This window comes from Rhipicephalus microplus, chromosome 1, assembly GCF_043290135.1.
Source record: "Rhipicephalus microplus isolate Deutch F79 chromosome 1, USDA_Rmic, whole genome shotgun sequence".
NCBI lineage: Eukaryota > Metazoa > Arthropoda > Arachnida > Ixodida > Ixodidae > Rhipicephalus > Rhipicephalus microplus.
Genome location: NC_134700.1, coordinates 226,494,587 through 226,513,839, shown reverse-complemented (window position 1 = coordinate 226,513,839; position 19,253 = coordinate 226,494,587). Strand labels below are relative to the sequence as shown.

The window sequence follows — 19,253 nt, the reverse complement described above, 5'->3', positions numbered from 1 at the left end:
ATCCCTTCAAGAAGTTGGGAGAGAGACTGGCAACTCTCAAAGAAAGAAGTCATATATAGAATATCACATTTGCACTTTAATATCTGTTCACCAAAAATCTTGAAATTATAGTATTTCCGAGCTCGTAGTTCATATTGCCGATTTTGTCCGTGTGAAAAATAGAAAAGAAAGCACCTTGAACTCTGTTTTGCACACACATTTGTGCCTTTGTTCGTCATCACTAGTATCAGCCAAGTTTATATAGTATACTGCACGTCCAAGGCCTCTCCTGGTGATCTCCAATTGGCCTTGTCCTGTGCAAGCTATTTCTTTTGCAAGCCTATTTTTATGTCTGCAAACTTTATTGTATCACCTCGCCTAACTTTCTGCCTCCCTCGGCTGTGTTTTTCATCTCCTGGTATAATTTCCAAAGCTCTCAGTGACTTCCAGTTATCTGTCCTACGCATTTACTCATCCTGGTCCAGTCCTGGACCTCTTAAATTTCTTACAAAATTTTGTATATTGTTGCTTAATGAGATATTTATATGCGTATTTGTACGGATATATGTGAAGACATGCATATTTGTGCTCATGGTCAGTTATTTTTCGCAATATTTTTATAACCTGCCATTGTTTTCTTCATGAAATTTACATTGTTGGCTGTTATATACATCTCGTAAGAATTAATATTTACGAGATGCTTCGACAATGTTTTGTACTCCTATTAGTGTATGGCAAATTAAACATCTGCACCTAAACTCCGATAGCTGCTCTAAACTAGCATTTTTTTCTGCTCAGAAAGCACTTATAACTGCTTCAAAAGAGTACTTTTTCTGCTTCAAAAAGTAAAAAGTCACTTCCATCACTGTACTTGAAAAACCATGGTTGAAACAAACAGAAGTAAATGATGGTTGGAATAGGACAACTTGCATTCCTGTTTTTGATTTGTTGGGCACTGTTATTAAACTTTGCTATAAATGCTTGTGTAGAGTCTCAGTGGCTGCACCCTTCATCTCTTGACCACCTCGTCTGGCTGGCCCTGCATTGGAGTTCTGTACAAGACAAGACATCGAAAAGCACTGAGCACTTCTTTGAGGTGAGTATCTTAAAGCCAACCAATTCGAAGAAGCATTGGAATTGTTTGGAACGTGCCCTTGACCTCTGCCATGTTGCTGTGCCCATTGTCCTTCCAGGTGCGAGTGTTCGAACGGCTACAGCGAGAGCCTCATGCATTTAACTCCGGTGCAGTGGAGACATTGAGCCAAATGGATACATTGGCGTTCCTGGAGGCGACCCGGTACTGCGCAGCTCAGTCACTGGGCCGAAAGGCTATGCGCCCCTCGCAGGGGCCCTTGGCCCTTCCTCCTCACGTGGGTGTGCAGCTCTGTACGGTTGCTCAAGCTGAGTGGTGGAATGCTGCCTACCGTCTACACGTCAGCACTGCCAGGTGAGCACGGTTGTAGCCAAAATTGCATTCCCCTGTGACATTACGTGTAGGAGTGGGCGAATATTCGAACTATTTTCAATATTTTTCTAATAGTGTTTGCTATTCGATTCAATTCGCACTGGAATTTGAAAAATGCACCCATTAGAAATGGGTAAATGTGTTCTGCTGATGTGCGTTCTTTTTGTATTTTTTGAATTTCTTTAAATTTTAAATCTTTTTTGCCCAGGGACAAAATGGCCGACTACAGGCGCCTTCTACAGAGAGGACTTGAAGTAATTCGTGGAATTGGAAACCATGGCATGGACCTTGCTCTGGTTGTTCGTTTGGCTAGGACATTTGCTGACAGGGTATGTCTCACAACATTGTGTTCTGGAAACCTGAAATGCACTGTGTAACACTGGCTCTATGTTGCACGGAAATGTTTTGTTTGCTTGTAAAAAGTGGGAGGTTTGTAGTGACCAATTGGAAGCTTTGCAGGTTTTATGTTTGCATTGAAATGCCGCATTTACTCGCGTAATAAGTGCATTCCTAATAAACGCACCCCTTACATTCGTTCGCTGCATTCCCGCTAACCGACACCTGGCGCCTCCTTGCCTGTTACATCTCTTTCGTTTTTACTGCCAACCGACGATCACTTCCTGCAATTACGAAACTTCCCAATCACATGCACGCAATTTTCGAGCGATGACAGGATTTGCTCTCACTATAACTGTAGCGAAAGGCCATTTGTTGTCATAGCGTCGCAGGTTTCTGGAAAACGAGAAAGAAATCGCTTGTCGTCCAGAAAAGATTGTGACTATTTCCGCAACATGGTCCCCGATTCTCGCTTTGGTTGCAAGCGAGGCGGCCGCCGTATTTTGTTGTTAATCTTGTTATCAGTGGTTTGCTTTGATGCTTCGGTGGTAGCTTGCTGCAATGTTGGTTACTTGCTACAATATCAACGGCGGTGGCACAGTCATCGCTCGAGGTTGCCAACAAGTTGGTTAATAAGTGCGTCGTGGCGTCGTAGCGCACGCTTCTAGGCGCCCCGCAGGATCACAGCATATAATACTGTTGCGGTTAAATGATCGCAAAAAAAGATAGCCGTGAAACCCTTTTATGACGTGCACGGGCAGCGCAGGAACAGCTTGCAGAAGATAGCGCCTTCAATCTCCGAAGATCAGTGAAGTGCCACAAAGAAGCTGAGCAACCTAACTTTTTTTTTGCATTACCGCATTTTCTTGCTCATACCGAAAAAGCTTTCATGAAACTTTCCCCTGCATAATAAATGCACCCTCATCTTTGCTCTGATTTTCGAGAAAGAAAGTGCGTTAATTACGCGAGTAAATACGGTATTACTGAAGATCTTCTCACCAGGTTTGACAATTTTGAGCTGACGAGCGCAATGTATACAGGGGGCGTTACCGATCACGTTTGCGAACATTTGCAGCCCTATGTGCCACGGAGGTGGGCCAAATTTCAATATGAATACTTCATGCCCTTCCTTTTGCGGGCGCGTGCCCAGACAATGAGGGCACGACGTAGACATAGGATTAGCCCTACGTAGATGGTAGTGCTGTGAAGTTGGTCCTCTACATAGACATCAGTGCTCGGACGTTGCCAACAGGGGCATGTGGCATGGCGAAAATTATTTAACACGACATGCGTAGTTTATGTAATTTGTTTCTTTTTAAGATATTCAAAAACTTGAGATAAATAATGAGACACAATAAGGGAATGTGCATGTCTCCTTTCCATTTCTTCCCGTGAATTTCAACGAGATGAAGGCTAATGTGCCCGTGTTTCGCACGTGCGAGTAAGCGTATCGAGCAGACGACAGCCGTAGAAGTGCCAGGGAGCTGGCACTTGACATGGTGAAAATTATTTCACAGGACGTGTAGTGTGTGTATTTTGTAAGTTTGAATACATGCATAAAACTTGAAATAAATAATGACACAAAAGGGGTATCTGTGCATCTTTTTTTGTTTTTTTCCCCCTCTGTGAATTGCAACGAGATGCGGGGCTAATGTGCCTGTGTTACGCATGCGTTCGTGTCCGCGGGGTTAGCGCACCAAGTAGACACCAGCCCTGGAAATGAAATCAACGATCCTGCGCATTGGAGCACTCAATATGCTTATCTATTCTACCATGTCTAAGCCAGCGTTTACAAATGAGCACACACCAAGGCATCCGTGCCGCAGAAAAAGGCAGTAGACCTCGATATAACGCTGGTCAACAAAACAACGCCGCTGGTGTGCTCGGGGTTTGGGCTTGCTTGGGGATATCATGCGCATGTGACCGTTTGCTCGAATGCCAGAGAGGATAGGGAAGAGATTAGGCTTGGGAAGGCTTCGTGGGGCGAGTGGCAAGGGTTTTGTGCTTCGTTGTTTCACTGATTTTCACAGCTCGTAATGAACCAATTGAAAAAAATCCTGTAGGCATAATGCTCTTTTTCGAACACCCAACAACTACCAGCATCTAATTAGAATTTGTTCTGGGGCTTGGTGAGCGGCCCTCAACACATAATTACACAGCAAAAGTCTTGCAGTTGAACGTGACATTTAACTATTGTATATCACTACTAGTACTAGATAGAAAGAAAGGAGCACGTGGGACAATGTCACTACAGTAAAAGCTCGTTAATTCGGATTTCACGGGACCGGAAAAACTGTCCGAATTAACCGAATGCCGAATTAACGAATGAACAAGGAAAACAACATTTAAAATCAAGCTGCAGAAGCATACCTTTATTTGTTGAACTATTATGTAATTGTTGTCTGCGTTTTCGCGCAGATTCCAACTGACATCACAATTTTTCTTAACTGTTCCAAATGGCCAACAGCACGCAAGCTGTCGGGAGTGTTCAGGCAAGCGTCCTCTAATAATAACAGCGCCTCCGAGACTTCCCGTGAGGTGCGATGAGGTCGCGGCTGTATCTCTTCGCATGATTCTTCGTCGGAATCGTGGTCTTCATGGGCGCCCGTGACATCATTAATAATCTCTTGATCGGTCAGGAGACCACTCGTGGCGACACCATGATCAATCGCTGTGTAGTCCTTAAAGGTCACATCTGTGGGAAGGACAGCATCCAAAGTCGGGCAGTCATCGTCGGTGGACTCGGCTGACACCTCTTTGATGCTATCGTTAGCTACTGCCTCATGCTCGGGCCTCACAAAACCGCTGTGCCGAAAACAGTTGGCGATGACTTGCGGCGGAGTGTTTTTCCACACGTGGGCGATGATGTGCACTGCGCCAAGTAAGTCCACTTGATACAACTTTCCAGCTTCTGAGCATAGGATCATTAGCTCTAGCAGGTGCTTGCGGCACTTCGACTTCACGTAGTGAATGATACCCTGGTCCATTGGCTGAAGAGCAGACGTAGTGTTGGGCGGCAAAAAAACTACTTTGATGCTCTTCAGTTCGACTGTACAGTTATGGGCACTGCAGTTGTCAACAACCATAATTATCTTGCGGTCCTTCGACGTGAAGTGCCGGTCCAACTGCTGCAGCCCGCCGCGAAAAATGTCCGATGTCATCCATGCCTTCCTGCTCGCTGTGTACTCGACAGGAAGGCTTTTGACGTTCTTAAAACAATATGGCTTAAGCGCCTTCCCGACGACAAGTAGTGGCAAGTGCTTCGTGCCAGTCATATTGGCGGCAAGAAGCACAGTTATCCTTTGCTTGCACTTCTTGCCACCAATGCACGCGTCCCCTTTGAAAGTCACCGTCTTGTTGGGCAGAGCTCTGAAAAATAGAGCAGTTTCATCTGCATTGAACATGTCACGTGGTTCATATGCGGCGATGTGCTCCAGCAGCTTCACATTTCTCCACTCGGTGGTCACGCTTTCGTCAACACTGGCCTTTTCGCCGCACACACTCCTGAAGACAAGTTCGTGCCTCTCTCGAAACCTCGCAAACCACCCTTCTGACGCTTTGAACGATTCAATGTTCATCATTGCAGCGTACTTCTCACCTTGCGCCATGATGAGAGGTCCGCTCAAAGGCAGATGCGCGTTGCGACAGTCAGTAATCCACCGGAGCAAAGCTTCTTCGAGCTGGGGATGAGCTGCGGTTCGCAACCGCTTTCTAGAGGCATGAAACTTCTCCCTTTCGAAGGCTTGTCGAATCTGTTGTTCATTTTTCACGTACGTTCCCAACGTGCTCCGCTTAACGTTGTACTTGGTCATAACCTGCTCTCGCGATTCGCCGTTCTTCAGTGCTTCTAAAATTTCCTCTTTAGTCGCCAAGTTCTTCGTGTCGTAGTTCTGCCGCTTTTTCGGCGTTGCCATCACTGTAGCGCACGATGGTGGTGGCATACAAATACGGTCACAATGGAAGAAAAAGAGAACTCCGCAAGAAGAGATAGTTCCGACACGACAACACAAGGGAGAATGGCGTCGGAGGCGCTGAGTGAAGAAAGAAGACGCCGACGTTCGGTGACGCTGCGATCGCCCCCACTAGTTGATTATGATGGCGATGCCACTCGGGTTTCGGTTTCACTCCAGTGGTGCCAGCGCTGCTTTATCACACTTTTGTGTAGCAGCAGCCGTCAGCATTTGTCCGAATTAAGCGGTGCGGAGCCGAATTCCGACGAAATAACGAAGGTTTGGTCCCATAGATTAACATGCACTTTGGCCGGGACCAATAGAGCCATCCGAATTTCCGAATTAACGGGTGTCGAATTAACGAGCTTTTACTGTACCGTATTTACTCGAAAATAGGTCGGGCATGAATATAGGTCGACCTGCACTTATATTGTTCAACGAGAAAATAAAAATATTCGAATATAGGTTGTCTCATGTTTTTCTTTTAATTTAAAAACGGAAAGATTAAACGTAGCACACCTTTATTTACACAACTTAGCACCCTAATTGCTGCCGGGGCCGTCATCTGGTCAAATGTGCAAAACATTGTCGTCATCGGATGCTTCGCAAGCATTTGCTGCTTTCTAAACGACGTTGTCCTCTCTGCCTATTGTTAAGCCGCAAAAAGCACACCGTTGTCCCTTGCACGCAGACAGACATTCCCGCTGCTTTCGCCATCCCCTAATCAACTTCTCATTTACACTGAACCCTCGCTGTGCAGCACAATTGCTCGAGTCCTCTGCAAAAAGTGTCACTTGGCATTTGAAGTCACCTGTCTAGCTCTGCCAACATGACATTGTCGCAATCACGCAAAAGCAGGCGGTGGTGGTTAGAAGAAGAAGACGGCTCCTAATTTCTGCAGCCCAGCAGGGTGCACAGCACAGCACCTTAAGCAAATGCAAACCGTCACCCCGTCTTGCCGATCATACAACGAACAAAGCGCGAGGCCTCAGGCGAGTGCCAGTGGAGGTGCGCGCCGGGAGGCAGTACCTGAAGCATGTCTAGCGGGTTAGGGACTTCATGGCCTATACCTAGGGAAGTCGTGGATTTCATCACCAATATGGCAGACGGCTGCATTTCGAAGGGGCTTTGAGAAGGCGGTACGCGGCTATTGCATCAATAACTTTCTTCTCAATTAGGTAGTCGGAAAGTAGGGGGGTATACTATAATGTGCGTATGCAGCAGTGACCGCTTTAAAAACAGCGAGCGCGGCAGTTGAACGCCATAAGCTTGGTGCTTTTGGTTGGTTTGATTGTGAATATAGGTCGAGGCTCTTTCGTCACAATTATAGGTCAATAGCTGGTTATGAACAACACTTTGGGGGGGAAAGAAGGTCGGCCTATATTTGAATAAGTACGGTACTACTGAATGCAGATAATAATACAGTAGACTCGCAATAATTCAAATTGATAATTCATACTTTAGGTTAATTCAGACAAAATTCAATTTTTTGGTTGGCCTTCTATTCTTTCGAAGTATTTAAAAGCCTCTTAATTTAAGCTCCATCATTCAATAAAATAATACTTGTTGCGGTTCCATACCAGAAAATATCAGCTGCTTTCCTACTACTATTTAAAAATTTGTGTGGTTATATAATCCTAAGTCTGAAAATTAAAAATAAGCACGTGAGACCTTCAAGGGAAAAGGACCTGCTAGTAAACAAATGTTTGAAACGAAGTACACGCATAATAAACTGTGATGCTTCTCAGCGGGTATAGAGAGCTTTGTGCTGAAGGCACATTAGCAAAGAAGCGGGCAGCAAATCACGATTTCTTCTAAAGGTCTGATCAGTAATAAATGGCCAATAAACTTGTGGACCTTACATTTGTGCTTTCTGTTCATTGGGTGCAGTTAGAGTTTAAAAGTGCTGAAAAAAATTTAAATGTGATAAAATGAAAGTGACACCTTGCCCGAAGCTATATATCTGAGAACTGATTATTCAAACTTCTTGATAATTTAAATAAAATTTAGAGGTCCCTTGAGTTTGAATTGATGAGAGTCGACTGTACTTGATTTTGGAGCATTCACATGATCCCTAACCTTTCAAGGTAGTGCATTTGGGTACACTCTTATAACAGTTACAAATGACTAGTTAAATTCACACTTCTGTAATACCTCAAATTTGCGATTCTGGCCAGCTCATAAAGGGCATCTAGATAATTCACTTTTTCTTCTTTATTGCCTTAATAAACCTTTGCTAAATGTCACTTTATCATAATCCAATTTAGACTGAAGTATTTTTAAATAAAACTAATAAATGGCGTGCTCGTGTTTCTTATATACAGTCATCGTTCATGCGGGCTGATGGCCTGGAGGAAGAGTCTAAGGCTCTAGAAGACCGTGCGGCACACTATTGGGAAGTTGTCGTCTCTATGCTGGAAAAGTCCGGCAGCCCCAGTAGCCCATTGTCAGCGTCACGCCGGCTGTTTAGTATGCCGGCCGGCGCTGTAACGTTGAGTGGTCCACAGGAAACGAGAGCCCTCAAGCAGGAGGCAAAGATGTTCCTGGCTGTTCGTGCTATGAATGCCGGATGTCTGGACGAGGCCGCAGAAATGCTGTCCCAATTGACCAGCGCACAGGCTGCATTCTACACTGCCCTCGTAAGTTAGCCACTTTATAATGATGATAGTCTTTCTTGGGATACTTTAACGCAGAAATTTCAGTCTGCCTGTCTTTCGGTTTGTATATCTGCCAATTGATTCAGCTGTGTAGCGAAAATTTAATCCCTTGCTCAATGCCCACCCATCTTGTTCTAGTGGCTGCGTTCATACTAATGCACATTGTCAATTAAAAACGAATAGTGTGCATATTTGAGGCACAAATAATATGTGATTTTTAAGTAGTGTGTTTATTTAGAAAATGCATGTATACGAAATTCTAAATACCCCAGTGCTACAATATGCTATGCTGACAGTGCAACGCTACAAATGAAAAAACGAGTGTTTCCTATGCTTCGCTATAACGACATGGTGCTGCCACCTACCAGTTGCTCTGCATTCTAAAATACTTTTGTTCTCTACACATCACTGCCAGACGGCACCCATATCCCACAAGCGTAGATTACCTCGACGTCATCCTCGCCTGCTTATATGTAGGTGAGAGGGGTGGGCGAGGAGGACTTTGATACTCTGAAATGCTGCGCCAGTAAACAGGAGACTATCGTTTTTCGACGTCCTTTTCAGGGCAACCTTGAGATACATGGCCAATTTCTTAAATTTCAGGTTATCTCGCGGTCTCTAAGAAGGCATTAGGGTCTGAGGTAGGGTTACACTTCGGAAAAGAATGTACAGTAGACACCTTTTAAACGAAACCTGAAGGGATTAGGGAAATGTGTTTTCTTTAAGAGGAGTTTCGTGTACTGAGAGATAAATAGGGGTATAATATTCAAATACGAAACCAAACGTATTAGGGGCAGTTGTTCTATTTAAGCATCAATTTCATTTAAGAGAGTTTCGTTTAATAGGAGTCTACTGTACAAGGAGTCATTTTATGTACAAGTATACAAGCTCATCTGTGTCACGATTTATCTTGGGAGCCCTTGCAGTGGATGGAGTTCAGAGAGAGACACGTGTCGGCAGTAAACCCATTTTAATAATAAACAAAACAGTAAACAATCCGACACTCAGAATTCACTCCTTAAAAGAGACATGGACACAATAACTGGCTATACAAAGAAGCTGTAACTAACTTCAATCCAACACGAGTTTGATCCTTAGTCCTAATCTGTTTCTAGCCAAGATGGCGTCTCAGTGGCTGCTCTTATGCGCTTTCGCAAAAGTAGAACATTCTTTCTGGTCAGATGCCACTTTCAGAACTACGACGAAGTGGTACCGCCTCACTGTCATCGGCGGCGGCACGCGTCCTCATGACGATCCACTCGTCTTCATTGCCGGTGTCCTGGTCTTATTCATCATCTTCGGCCTGCTTGGTCAAACCCAACTTGTTCATGGCCTCATCGATGACGCACTTCGATGACTGGTGTGGGCCACATTAGTTTTGGCTCGAAGTGGAAGATCTGAATCCTCCCAGGAACTGCTGTGCAAGGTTGCGGCAAGATCGGGCAGCCTCACTCGTGACCACCGAGGTCAACGACCACTTCCTGGGCCTCTTACGCCGACATCCTTCAGAACCGAGCGACTTTACTTTCGTCGCTGTAGCGACGCTGACCTTCCTGACCTTTGCAGTTTGAAGCTTCAGAGCACAGTGACAGCTCATCCTTTGGGATTCTTATTATGGCTCAGGTCGCGTGCGATGAGTATTCCTGTCCCATCTCGTATGTGAACGTGGCACAAATGCACACCATGGGTGCCGCATTCTAGTGCCCAGCACGTGCCTTGCACCCTTCTACTCATGACATTCGCTCCACATTTCAAGAGTTTTGTCTTAGAAGAACTGATAATTTCTTCCCTATTGCTTCCGAGTTCTAACCAGGTGCGTCTTGTGACTTGCAATCCTTCGTAAATGGGCTGGCTTGTCAGCTTGTTCAATTGTTCCAACTGAGGAAGCATAGTTTCTGGTGTTGGACCATTTGAGCACCACGTACCGTGGTCACGTACAAGTTTACAGTGATGGATCGGTGTGCACATAGACGGATAGCTGCGCAGCGGCTTTCTGCATACCCTCCCTGGGCGTGTCATGGTCGGGCCGCTTGGATCGTGTTGTGTCGTCTACGACAGTAAAAAGCGCAGAAATCACCGCGGCTTTCCGGAAATTGCAAACGCTTTCTGCATGAGATGTGGTAGTGCCGAGTGATTCACAGTCGGCCTTGCAGCGACTGCATAGAGGGATACCTTGAGAAAAATTCACAAGACAATCTCTGGCACTCATTAAACACCTGATCGGCAAGAACTTCACAATGTACAATTTCAGTGGATACCATCCCACATTTGAATTGAAGGCAATGAAAAAGCTGATGCCCTTGCACACGAAGTGCGAATTCGCATTCCAAAAATAAGAGCTTTTAAAAATTACCAGAACAACAAGGATGTTATACGTAATCACTTCTGGTCGATCCACAAGTTTCTGCATCAGTCATGCGTTATCAACGGACTTTTGAGAGAACAAGCGACGCTGCTTTATCGGATAAGAACCAACTCCGCATACATGCCGGCTTGGTAATTCAAGGCTGGGCGAGGCGCTTCCCCGTTTTGTCTTGTTTGTGGTGACATCCAGCAAACATTTCATTTGGCTTCTCTGGCATTTGATGGAGAAAGAAAAGAGATAATGCGCAGCTTCCAGAAAGGTTGTCACAAGCACGGGCCATTGGAAGATGTCATTTTTCCTGAAAGACCCACGACGACGAGGAAGAGCGTGCAACATATCCTGATGACTTTCCTGCGAGAGGCTGGGCTTAGGTACATTTTGTGACTGACCCCTTTAATTGAACAGATGCTCAGGCGGAACATTTGCCGGCCTTTTAGACCAGGCTAACCTTGCCTTTGCAACACCACCACCATCATACATACTTCCACTTGTCGCCATCACACTATCGCAATTCACTGCACCAACACCTGAGAACCACACAGACATAGTTAACATACCGTAATTACTCGAATCTAACGCGCACCTTTTTTCCGGTTAAGCGAGTTCATAAATCGCATGCGCGTTAGAATCGAGTACGAAAAAAGATGAATACGGTCATTCTATTGCCATCGGCATTTCAAAAATGGCCGCCCCCTACGTGCGTCGGCATGGCGCGTCGGCCATTTCTGCCTATGTGTTTCCCATGTGCAGCACTGCGTACATGTGCTGAAGAGTTCGTCAATCTCTAAACCCATTACCATGGTGATGTTCCAAGATACTCTGCCTATATCATGCTGGCACCATCACTTGTCTAATCAGATCTCCATTTTTCCAAAACTTCATGAATGCCAACTTTTTACTAGCTTCATACACTACTTAATCTCTATACCCTTCTCTTCTTGGGTTCTGTTTGTTGCATATCTCAGGGTTCTATCCTTTCTTTGCTCTTATGAGACGTCCTCTTAGGATACGCCTAACCAGTAAAAAAATTGGCACCTTGCCCTCCGCCTGTCTTTCACTTCTCTCTCTGATCTCCGTGTTATTGGGACTGTTCTGTATCTCCTGTTTTCTGATGGTCTGGTCCCCTTGTTTGACATAGATACTTGGCACCGGGTCATCCATCCTTCACACACCTGGTCTATTTCTCAAAATCATATCATACAAGTGATCTTCCATGCATTTGGCAGTGATCTGTGCCACAAAATAGGGAGTGTCTAGCCTTATCCTGGCCTCTCGTAATATCATACTTGTTCCATCTGCAAAGATTACAGTCCCGCTTCTGCCTGTAAAATCTCTTTTTCACAAGATGCACCACAGGATCAAGCAATCACCAAAGAGTACTACAGGGATGTCCTTCGTCGCCTACGTCATGCTGTGCGGCGCCAGAGACCCGAGTTGTGGTCAACAGGAAACCGCTGCATCCATCATAACAACGCTCCTGCGTATTCCTCACACTTAGTTCAGACTTGTTATTTTTTTTTTTTGGCAAAAAAGTCGCACTCCTGTAGTTCAACAGGCTCCTTACTCTCCTGATAGGGCCCCCTGCGACATATGGTTGTTTCCCAAACTCAAGAGGACATTGACAAGAGAGGGATTGTATATAAAAAAATGTGGGGGTGCTAACACCCCCCATGTAAACTCGTTTGCACCTCGTGGGACAGGTGTCTCGTGCATAGGCCACATTTTCGGTTCACAACTACCGAGCGGTAGATGGCATTGAGCTCGCGAGCGTTTATCACCACCACCATTATCGTCGCAGTTAGAACGGTGGCGCCAGTAGGGACGCATGACGGCAAGCCTTGGTAGCAGCATGGGAGAGATGAGTGGGTCTCTTTGGCTCGTGGCGGTTGGCGCGGACGGTTGTCTCTCGCGGGGGGTTTGCGGTGGACAGCACCGCGGGTTTTCTGCTGTAGGCCCTAGTGGTTAGTCAAGCGTTGGCGAAGTCTCCTTGTGTGTGTTTTTTTGCTTGTCATTTGTTGAGTGTTGTGCAATATTGTGTAAGGTTATTTTAGTGCGTTGATCACAGTTGATGTATAATAATTCGGCTGGCGCCATCGTCGTTCTAACAGTAGTTAAATAAATGTGTGTTTCTTTGGTTCGTTCCGACCGCGTCTACTGTGTTCACTCCAACAGCGTGGCGTTCACATCGAGACCCCACAGGGAGGACGTTATGGCTGCAACGACAGCTGAGCTAAACTCTATTCTGAAAGAGACCTTCTCAAAATGCTTCCAACAAGGGCAGCACCACTGGGAGAAGTGTGTGCGAGTCTCAAGGGGACTACTTTAAGGGGGATTAGGTTCCTAACACTCCAATTATGCCAGTTTTTTTTTTTTAATTCCGCCAAAGGTCGGATACTTTTCTAACAGACCTTGAACATCTGCCTCTCTAAAATATGCATGCACGCATATTACAGCGAAAGCTGTTAGGAGTTAACAACACCATTCACATGCGGTGCCGTAGTTGTCCACCGCCGCCGGTGTCCGTAACCACTATCGCATAAAATAAGAAAAAAAAACTTAATGTTAAACACCAAGGACACAGTGGGCTTCGAACCCGGGTTCCCTGCGTGCCAGTCCAGTATTCTGCGACTGAGCCACACTAGTGGTTGGAACTCATTTCTAAACCCGGCTACCCTAGGTGCCAGCCCAGTATTCTACCACTGAGCCACACTGGTGGTTGGAAACATTTTTCCAAACTGGCCTTAGTTGGGCTTGATGTCTGGAAAGGAATTGCGTTAATATGAGTAATAAAGCGTTTTAGAACATCAAAGGAACAACCAGGCGTCACACATTGCAAATTGCATAATGAGTGGGCCATCCGATGTTCCAACCTATTACAAAAGTTCGTTCTTCATCACTTATTTAACTGTGGCACATACCACGCTTCTCCAAAGAATAACAAAGGATAGCGTAGTGATGCCGGCCAACTACTTAAAAATTAAAATTATATGTGGTGTGTTGGGTACCCAGCAACTGTAGCAGTTGCCAAGAGTGATTAGAAAAGGCTCTGAAAGGCTGCTTTTCCAGCTTCTGGTGTGACTGTGTTGTGCATTCCGCACAGGCCTAGCATTTCTTGTTGGTGTAGGCAAATTATGCTGGTCAGCTGTGAAGTGAGAAACAGCTAAAAGAAATTGACGACCTGCATGCAAGAACGTGCGCGTTACTCTGGAGCACGCCTACGGCTTCGACCTTTACGTTTCGCCTCGAAAGAAACTGCACACGCTTGATAGATGCTGGCAAGGAGTCATGTTCGTAGGAACTTGAGACCCTCAAATTGAATAAAATTGCTGTGAGTACGCGCTCGCCACCTGTAACTGCTAATTAGACAACAAGACGTGCGCCGAATTCGCACCCGACACTCACTCGCTCGAAATTGCGTCTTCACTTGACGCATTCACATTATCGGTGCTGAAATTTGATGTGTTGACATCTTCTTCAGGCTCACTGCTGCTGATTTTATCCTAAAAGTCTGCTGTTGATGTGCTCAATTTGCGAGAAATGCATAGTCTTTTAGAAACGTCCACATGGGAAAACAACATCATGATCAGCGTACTTGTGCAATACCCCGAAACTTTAAGCGGCGAGGGAAAACTTCAAAAGCAAAAAACAACCAAAACATAGCGGATCTCATTGTGCGTTTCCTACTCTCTTACCTAGGTGGCGTTAGGCATCCCTAATTTCCACGTGCTTGTGAAAATTTAAACTTGCAATGCATTGTTCAAATTGAACTATTTGAATAGGTATGGTAGTGATGGAGTTAAAGAATAATTTATCAGTCTTAAAAAAATTAATTTCTACGTTGGTGCCCCTTTGACTCAGTGTAAGGCTTTTCATTAAGCAAGTCCAATTTTGGTCGTGGCATTGGCATTCAGGTGATGAAGAAAATGGCCCAGCGTGAGTCTCCCCAGCGTGGTGTGCAGCACGCATTGCTCCAGAGAGAGAGGGCTGCTCTGCAGCTTGCTCTTGAACGTGGCCGCCGGGAGCCTGACCAGGCCCTGGCTTCTGCTGTGCGCGCACAGCTCGATGACCTCGAGGGGCGACTCATCAATATCTCAAGTGAGAATCTCTGCCATGATATATCTGACAGGCTTGTTGTGAATACTTTGTGTATTATGATGAGGCCATGTTCAAACGAATAGTTGTGGGAATTCTATAAAATTTATGATACAACAGCCAGTCTTTCCGCAAATCTGTAAAAGGGAAGCACTTTTACTACTAGAGATGGGCAAATACTCGGCGTGAATCTGAATTATTTGAAATTTAGAAGTACAGTTGGAGCCTTTTATAAGAGACATGCACTGGGAAGCAATTGTTGCCTTTTCTACGAGGCGTCTTTTTATAATCAGCGTACCATATATGCATTTTTTAATCGACACCTATTTAAATGTAGACACATTAGTGTCTCTTATACCGAATTGTCTCTTACACCAGTGTCTCTTATATGGCTTCGTATCAGCGGGGGGGGGGGGCTACTATGCTATGAAACCACCCATCCAGGGGTAGCTGCCTGCACTGCCGTGAGGCCTTGCTTGAAGGTTGAATGTGTGTTCAAAAGTGCAGTATGTGGGCCTATATGCACTATGTGAAGCAAGTTTTTAGTCTACGATATTTCAAAGCATGTGCACGTTACTTTGCAAAACCTGCCACTATTCGAATTTGCTTCCACTTGTGACCAAAAAAGTGACACTTGTGCACACCTACAAGCTAAAAATGTGCAGGTTCTTGGGGCCTTTGCTCCTTTTTCAAACATTTTCATTCTAAATTAGTCGACAAAGCCGCTATTCACTTCGAGCTTTATGTTTACCATTCACGCATCCCTAGTTTTTACTTTCAGTGGTGGAAGCAGTTTTGTTATAGTCATGCTGTACATCCAGTATAGGGCTATGGTTCTGTGTATGTTTCCTGTGCATCAACTAAAATGTATGTTACACGCAAATTCAGCAAGCCTCACCACTTACTGTCAGTTCATTAGAAACGAAGAAGTGATGACACTGGTGGCAAACACGAGTGAAGATCTTGCATGAAGCTCTAAGCACATGCGGCAAACCAGACAAGACGAGGCATGACAATGAGCGGAGAATGCAATAAAAAGATGCAGGCACCAAGTTGCTCAAGTTGAATATTTTAAAAAAGCATGTGTTAAATAAAAAAAAATGAGTTTCTTTCAATCAAAAAGGACTTTATTTGAGACATTTTGGGATTACAGTGGACTTCTATTAAACGAAACTCGAAGGGGCAACAAAATTGGTTCCATTTATAAGAAGCTTTTAAGCAAAGCCCACAAAATGAATGAAATATGACTTTATTTCAAGAGCACCAACTGTGGCTGACTGAACAGAAGCATTTTGAAGTACGCAATACTACTGTAGTTGATTAGAAAAAAAAATGTTGCTAATATTGCTAATTAAAAAAAAGGAGGTGATAACAATTTGCTTGGCCTTGTTCAAGCACTTTCTCACATAGTGCATTGCTGAAAGGCTGGATAAGAACTTTGTGCCGCCATGTGTTCAAATTAACGCTGCAGCAGGATGACAGCATCTCTTGCTGCACTGTCAGCCACTGAAATAGGCTCGGGATCACACGCCACCTCATTACCACTTGAGCACAGGTCCTCCTCTTGAACTTAAGCTATAGGTTCCTCGAAACTGTCTCCTCAAGTTCACGGCGAGACGTCGATTGCTGCTCTGCGTGCGAGGACATTACGTGTGCGGACATGTGCAATCGCTGGATTGGCTTAACTAGGCTAGCTTTTGCATTTGTTTCATGGTTGCTAGACTGCTGTGGCCACTTCCGCTGTTCATGGATTTTGCCCGTTTTAGTTTCATTTAACCGATGTAAGCTAAGAAAAATGTTCAGATTACCCAAAACTTTTTGTCATTAAATATACAGTAAGACCTCGTTAATTCAAAGTCACTGGGGCGGTGAGAAGGCTTTGAATTAAGCGGGTTTTCGAGTTAAGAGAACATACAAAAGTGGGATGCAAGAAACTTAGAACTATTCAAAGTAATCCGTGCTCGTCGTTTGCTGTGCTGGCTAGCTTGCGGCTCGGAAAAGGCTCCAAAGGTTATGTATTCCAGTAGTACCCGGTCTATATTTTGCCGCGAACATGTAGGAACGTGGGCCTCACTGCTGCCACCGAAAAAAACAAAAAACAGAACGAATACGTGGTCGTGATCGACTAAAATGTGCGCCTGCAGAAAACAAGATATCTTCACTGCAACACAGTAGTGACACGCGGGCAGCATGTCGCCCGCTCCTCGCTGCGTCAGCATGTCATGATGCGACCATTCGCACATTCTTTCTATTATAATTATGAATTTAATAATGGCCAGTATGACGAAGCTCACGGTGTGTTTTGGCTGGAAAATTATTATATTTGAAATTTTCGAACTTAGTTTTTGAAGTAGGTGTTGCTGGCAAGAACTCCGCCAGCAGTGCAAAGACGCGAATTGCTTGAGCAACCAGCAATCGGAGGTTCGCATACATCGCGGTTTCCGCTAAAGTGTTCTTTATTAATTTCTTCACAATCCCAGAAAGAATGGGTAAACCATGACCCGCTGACGTTGCGAGCAACGTGCAATAAGGTGCACGCGTGTCACTGCTGTGTTTCAGTGAAGCACAGCTCGTTTTCAGCAGGCGCGCGTTTTGGTTGGCCACGAGACCGTTTTTTTTTTTTCCTTCTTTCTTTTTTTTTGCGCTAGAAGTGCGAGACTGGGGTGCTTCAGCTGCCACTCATCAGTATCGATACGTTTCATTGCCTTGGCCGCCGTTTCCGTGGATTCGCAGCGAAATCGGGATCTGGAACTGGCACATGGCACCCAAAGTTTTCGAATCAACCGGACTGTTGCCAGCGGCCGCTTCAAATTATCCACTCTAACTTACATTGGAAAATACGGGACCGCAGAAATCCTTCGAATTAAGCGGGATTTCGAAATAACCGAGTTCAAATTAACGAGGCTTTAGTGTATATGAGACCAACCAAATGTACCTAGATAATTTCGTTTATGCGGCTTTTACATTTAGCCGAGTTTCGTTTAATGGGCGTCCACTGTAGTTACAAAGTGTGTAATCGGTTATGGTTCGAAATTCTACGTCACCTCTGTGTCGTGTTCTGAAGAGCTTCGTTCGTCATTGACCTTCGCAGACAGAAATAGCTCCCAATTTCTCAGTAAAGAATGCAGTCTGTACTTGCGTTGGTTTCCTTTATAGTCATAATTTTTGTGCAGTCGATACTATGCAATAAATATATGACGCCAAATTATTTAAACGGAATACAACTTGCTCTCTACCCCTTTTTCTGTTTAGATGGCTCCTTCAGTGATGACGCAGCAGAAACATCTTGGGCACAAGATGTCACATCAACGCCTCGGTCCACCCGTGTTAGTTTTGTACATCGGCCTCCACAGAGCAGCACCCCTCAGGTTGACCGAAGCTTTTACCCAGCTCGTGCAGATGCGAGCCATTCATCAATGCCAGAGGTATGCAGCTGCCTGTTTCTCTTGGGTGCCATGAAAAAGGAAAAAAAATTTACGCATCTGTTACGCCAGCCAATGGGAAACGCGGAACAGCACTCTTGAAAAACGGGCCGGCCACGTGAGCCATTGGGCGACTTGGCACAGCGAATTTCAAAATGCGCGCCGAGTGACAGCCAATCAGCAACTAAAAAATGGCTTTCAGAAAACTCGTGATGGAGGTCATTCTGCTTGGACGACGCTATTTTGACATGCTGCAAATTACCCAGAAAGGAAACGGCTTCAAATCTTGCTCAAGGTGGTGGCGTTTACCACGCTGCAAAGCTCATGGCATGCAGGTGAACTTCGAACAAATTTTGTTCTTTTGGGGGCATTTGACTGCTGCCAGGGGGCTTTGAAGACCCATTTTGTCACATTTCCAGGCCAAATTCACCCTACAGTATAATATCGATGATACGACTACGGTTGATGCGAATTTCTTTATGATACAAATTTTAAGGTTGCTTTAGATGGACTACATTATATAAAATACTGTCTGATTCAGTGTCTAACGAACGGTTTTCCCAGCCAGCGTGGATGAAACGAACGCGCGATTGGCCGCTGCACGCGAACGGCGCAACGCGACTTGTTTGGGGGAAAAAGGCCCGTTCAAACTGTGCCTCGAAAGGAGTGAGAGCTGCAAAACTCACTGGAATTTCCCTTGCTTCTCTGCCTAAGTGGCTGGAAAACCATGCCACGAGGCTTACGCGAAAAAATCAGCCTGCGACCAATTTTTCCGCCACGCAATAGCAGATCTCTTTTTTGCTTCACGGCTTACACTACACCGGCTGCACTAGCTCTTAAACGAGGTGATGTAAACAACTAGCCGCAAATTGAACACGGCGGCAAAGGCATTGGCAATGGCTGAGGTCGGCACAATGGCGAACTACCCGTGCAGCACGACAAACCTCACGGCCTTGAAAAGGATCCGTTCATTGAGAGCCTGGTTTA

General features: G+C 45.2%; 1 protein-coding gene across 3 annotated transcripts in view; it reads left to right on the top strand.

Annotated features, from left to right (window-relative positions):
• The window catches only part of LOC119166796 (E3 SUMO-protein ligase RanBP2-like), a 136,687-nt gene that overhangs the window by 34,957 nt on the left and 82,477 nt on the right, over positions 1 to 19,253 (top strand). For all 3 annotated transcript variants that reach the window (XM_075891469.1, XM_075891471.1, XM_075891468.1), the window contains exons 14-19: positions 969 to 1,075; positions 1,173 to 1,426; positions 1,653 to 1,773; positions 8,055 to 8,369; positions 14,664 to 14,847; positions 18,097 to 18,269. In XM_075891469.1, the coding sequence (XP_075747584.1) occupies positions 969 to 1,075; positions 1,173 to 1,426; positions 1,653 to 1,773; positions 8,055 to 8,369; positions 14,664 to 14,847; positions 18,097 to 18,269 (1,154 nt within the window). The remainder of the gene's footprint in view (positions 1 to 968; positions 1,076 to 1,172; positions 1,427 to 1,652; positions 1,774 to 8,054; positions 8,370 to 14,663; positions 14,848 to 18,096; positions 18,270 to 19,253) is intronic.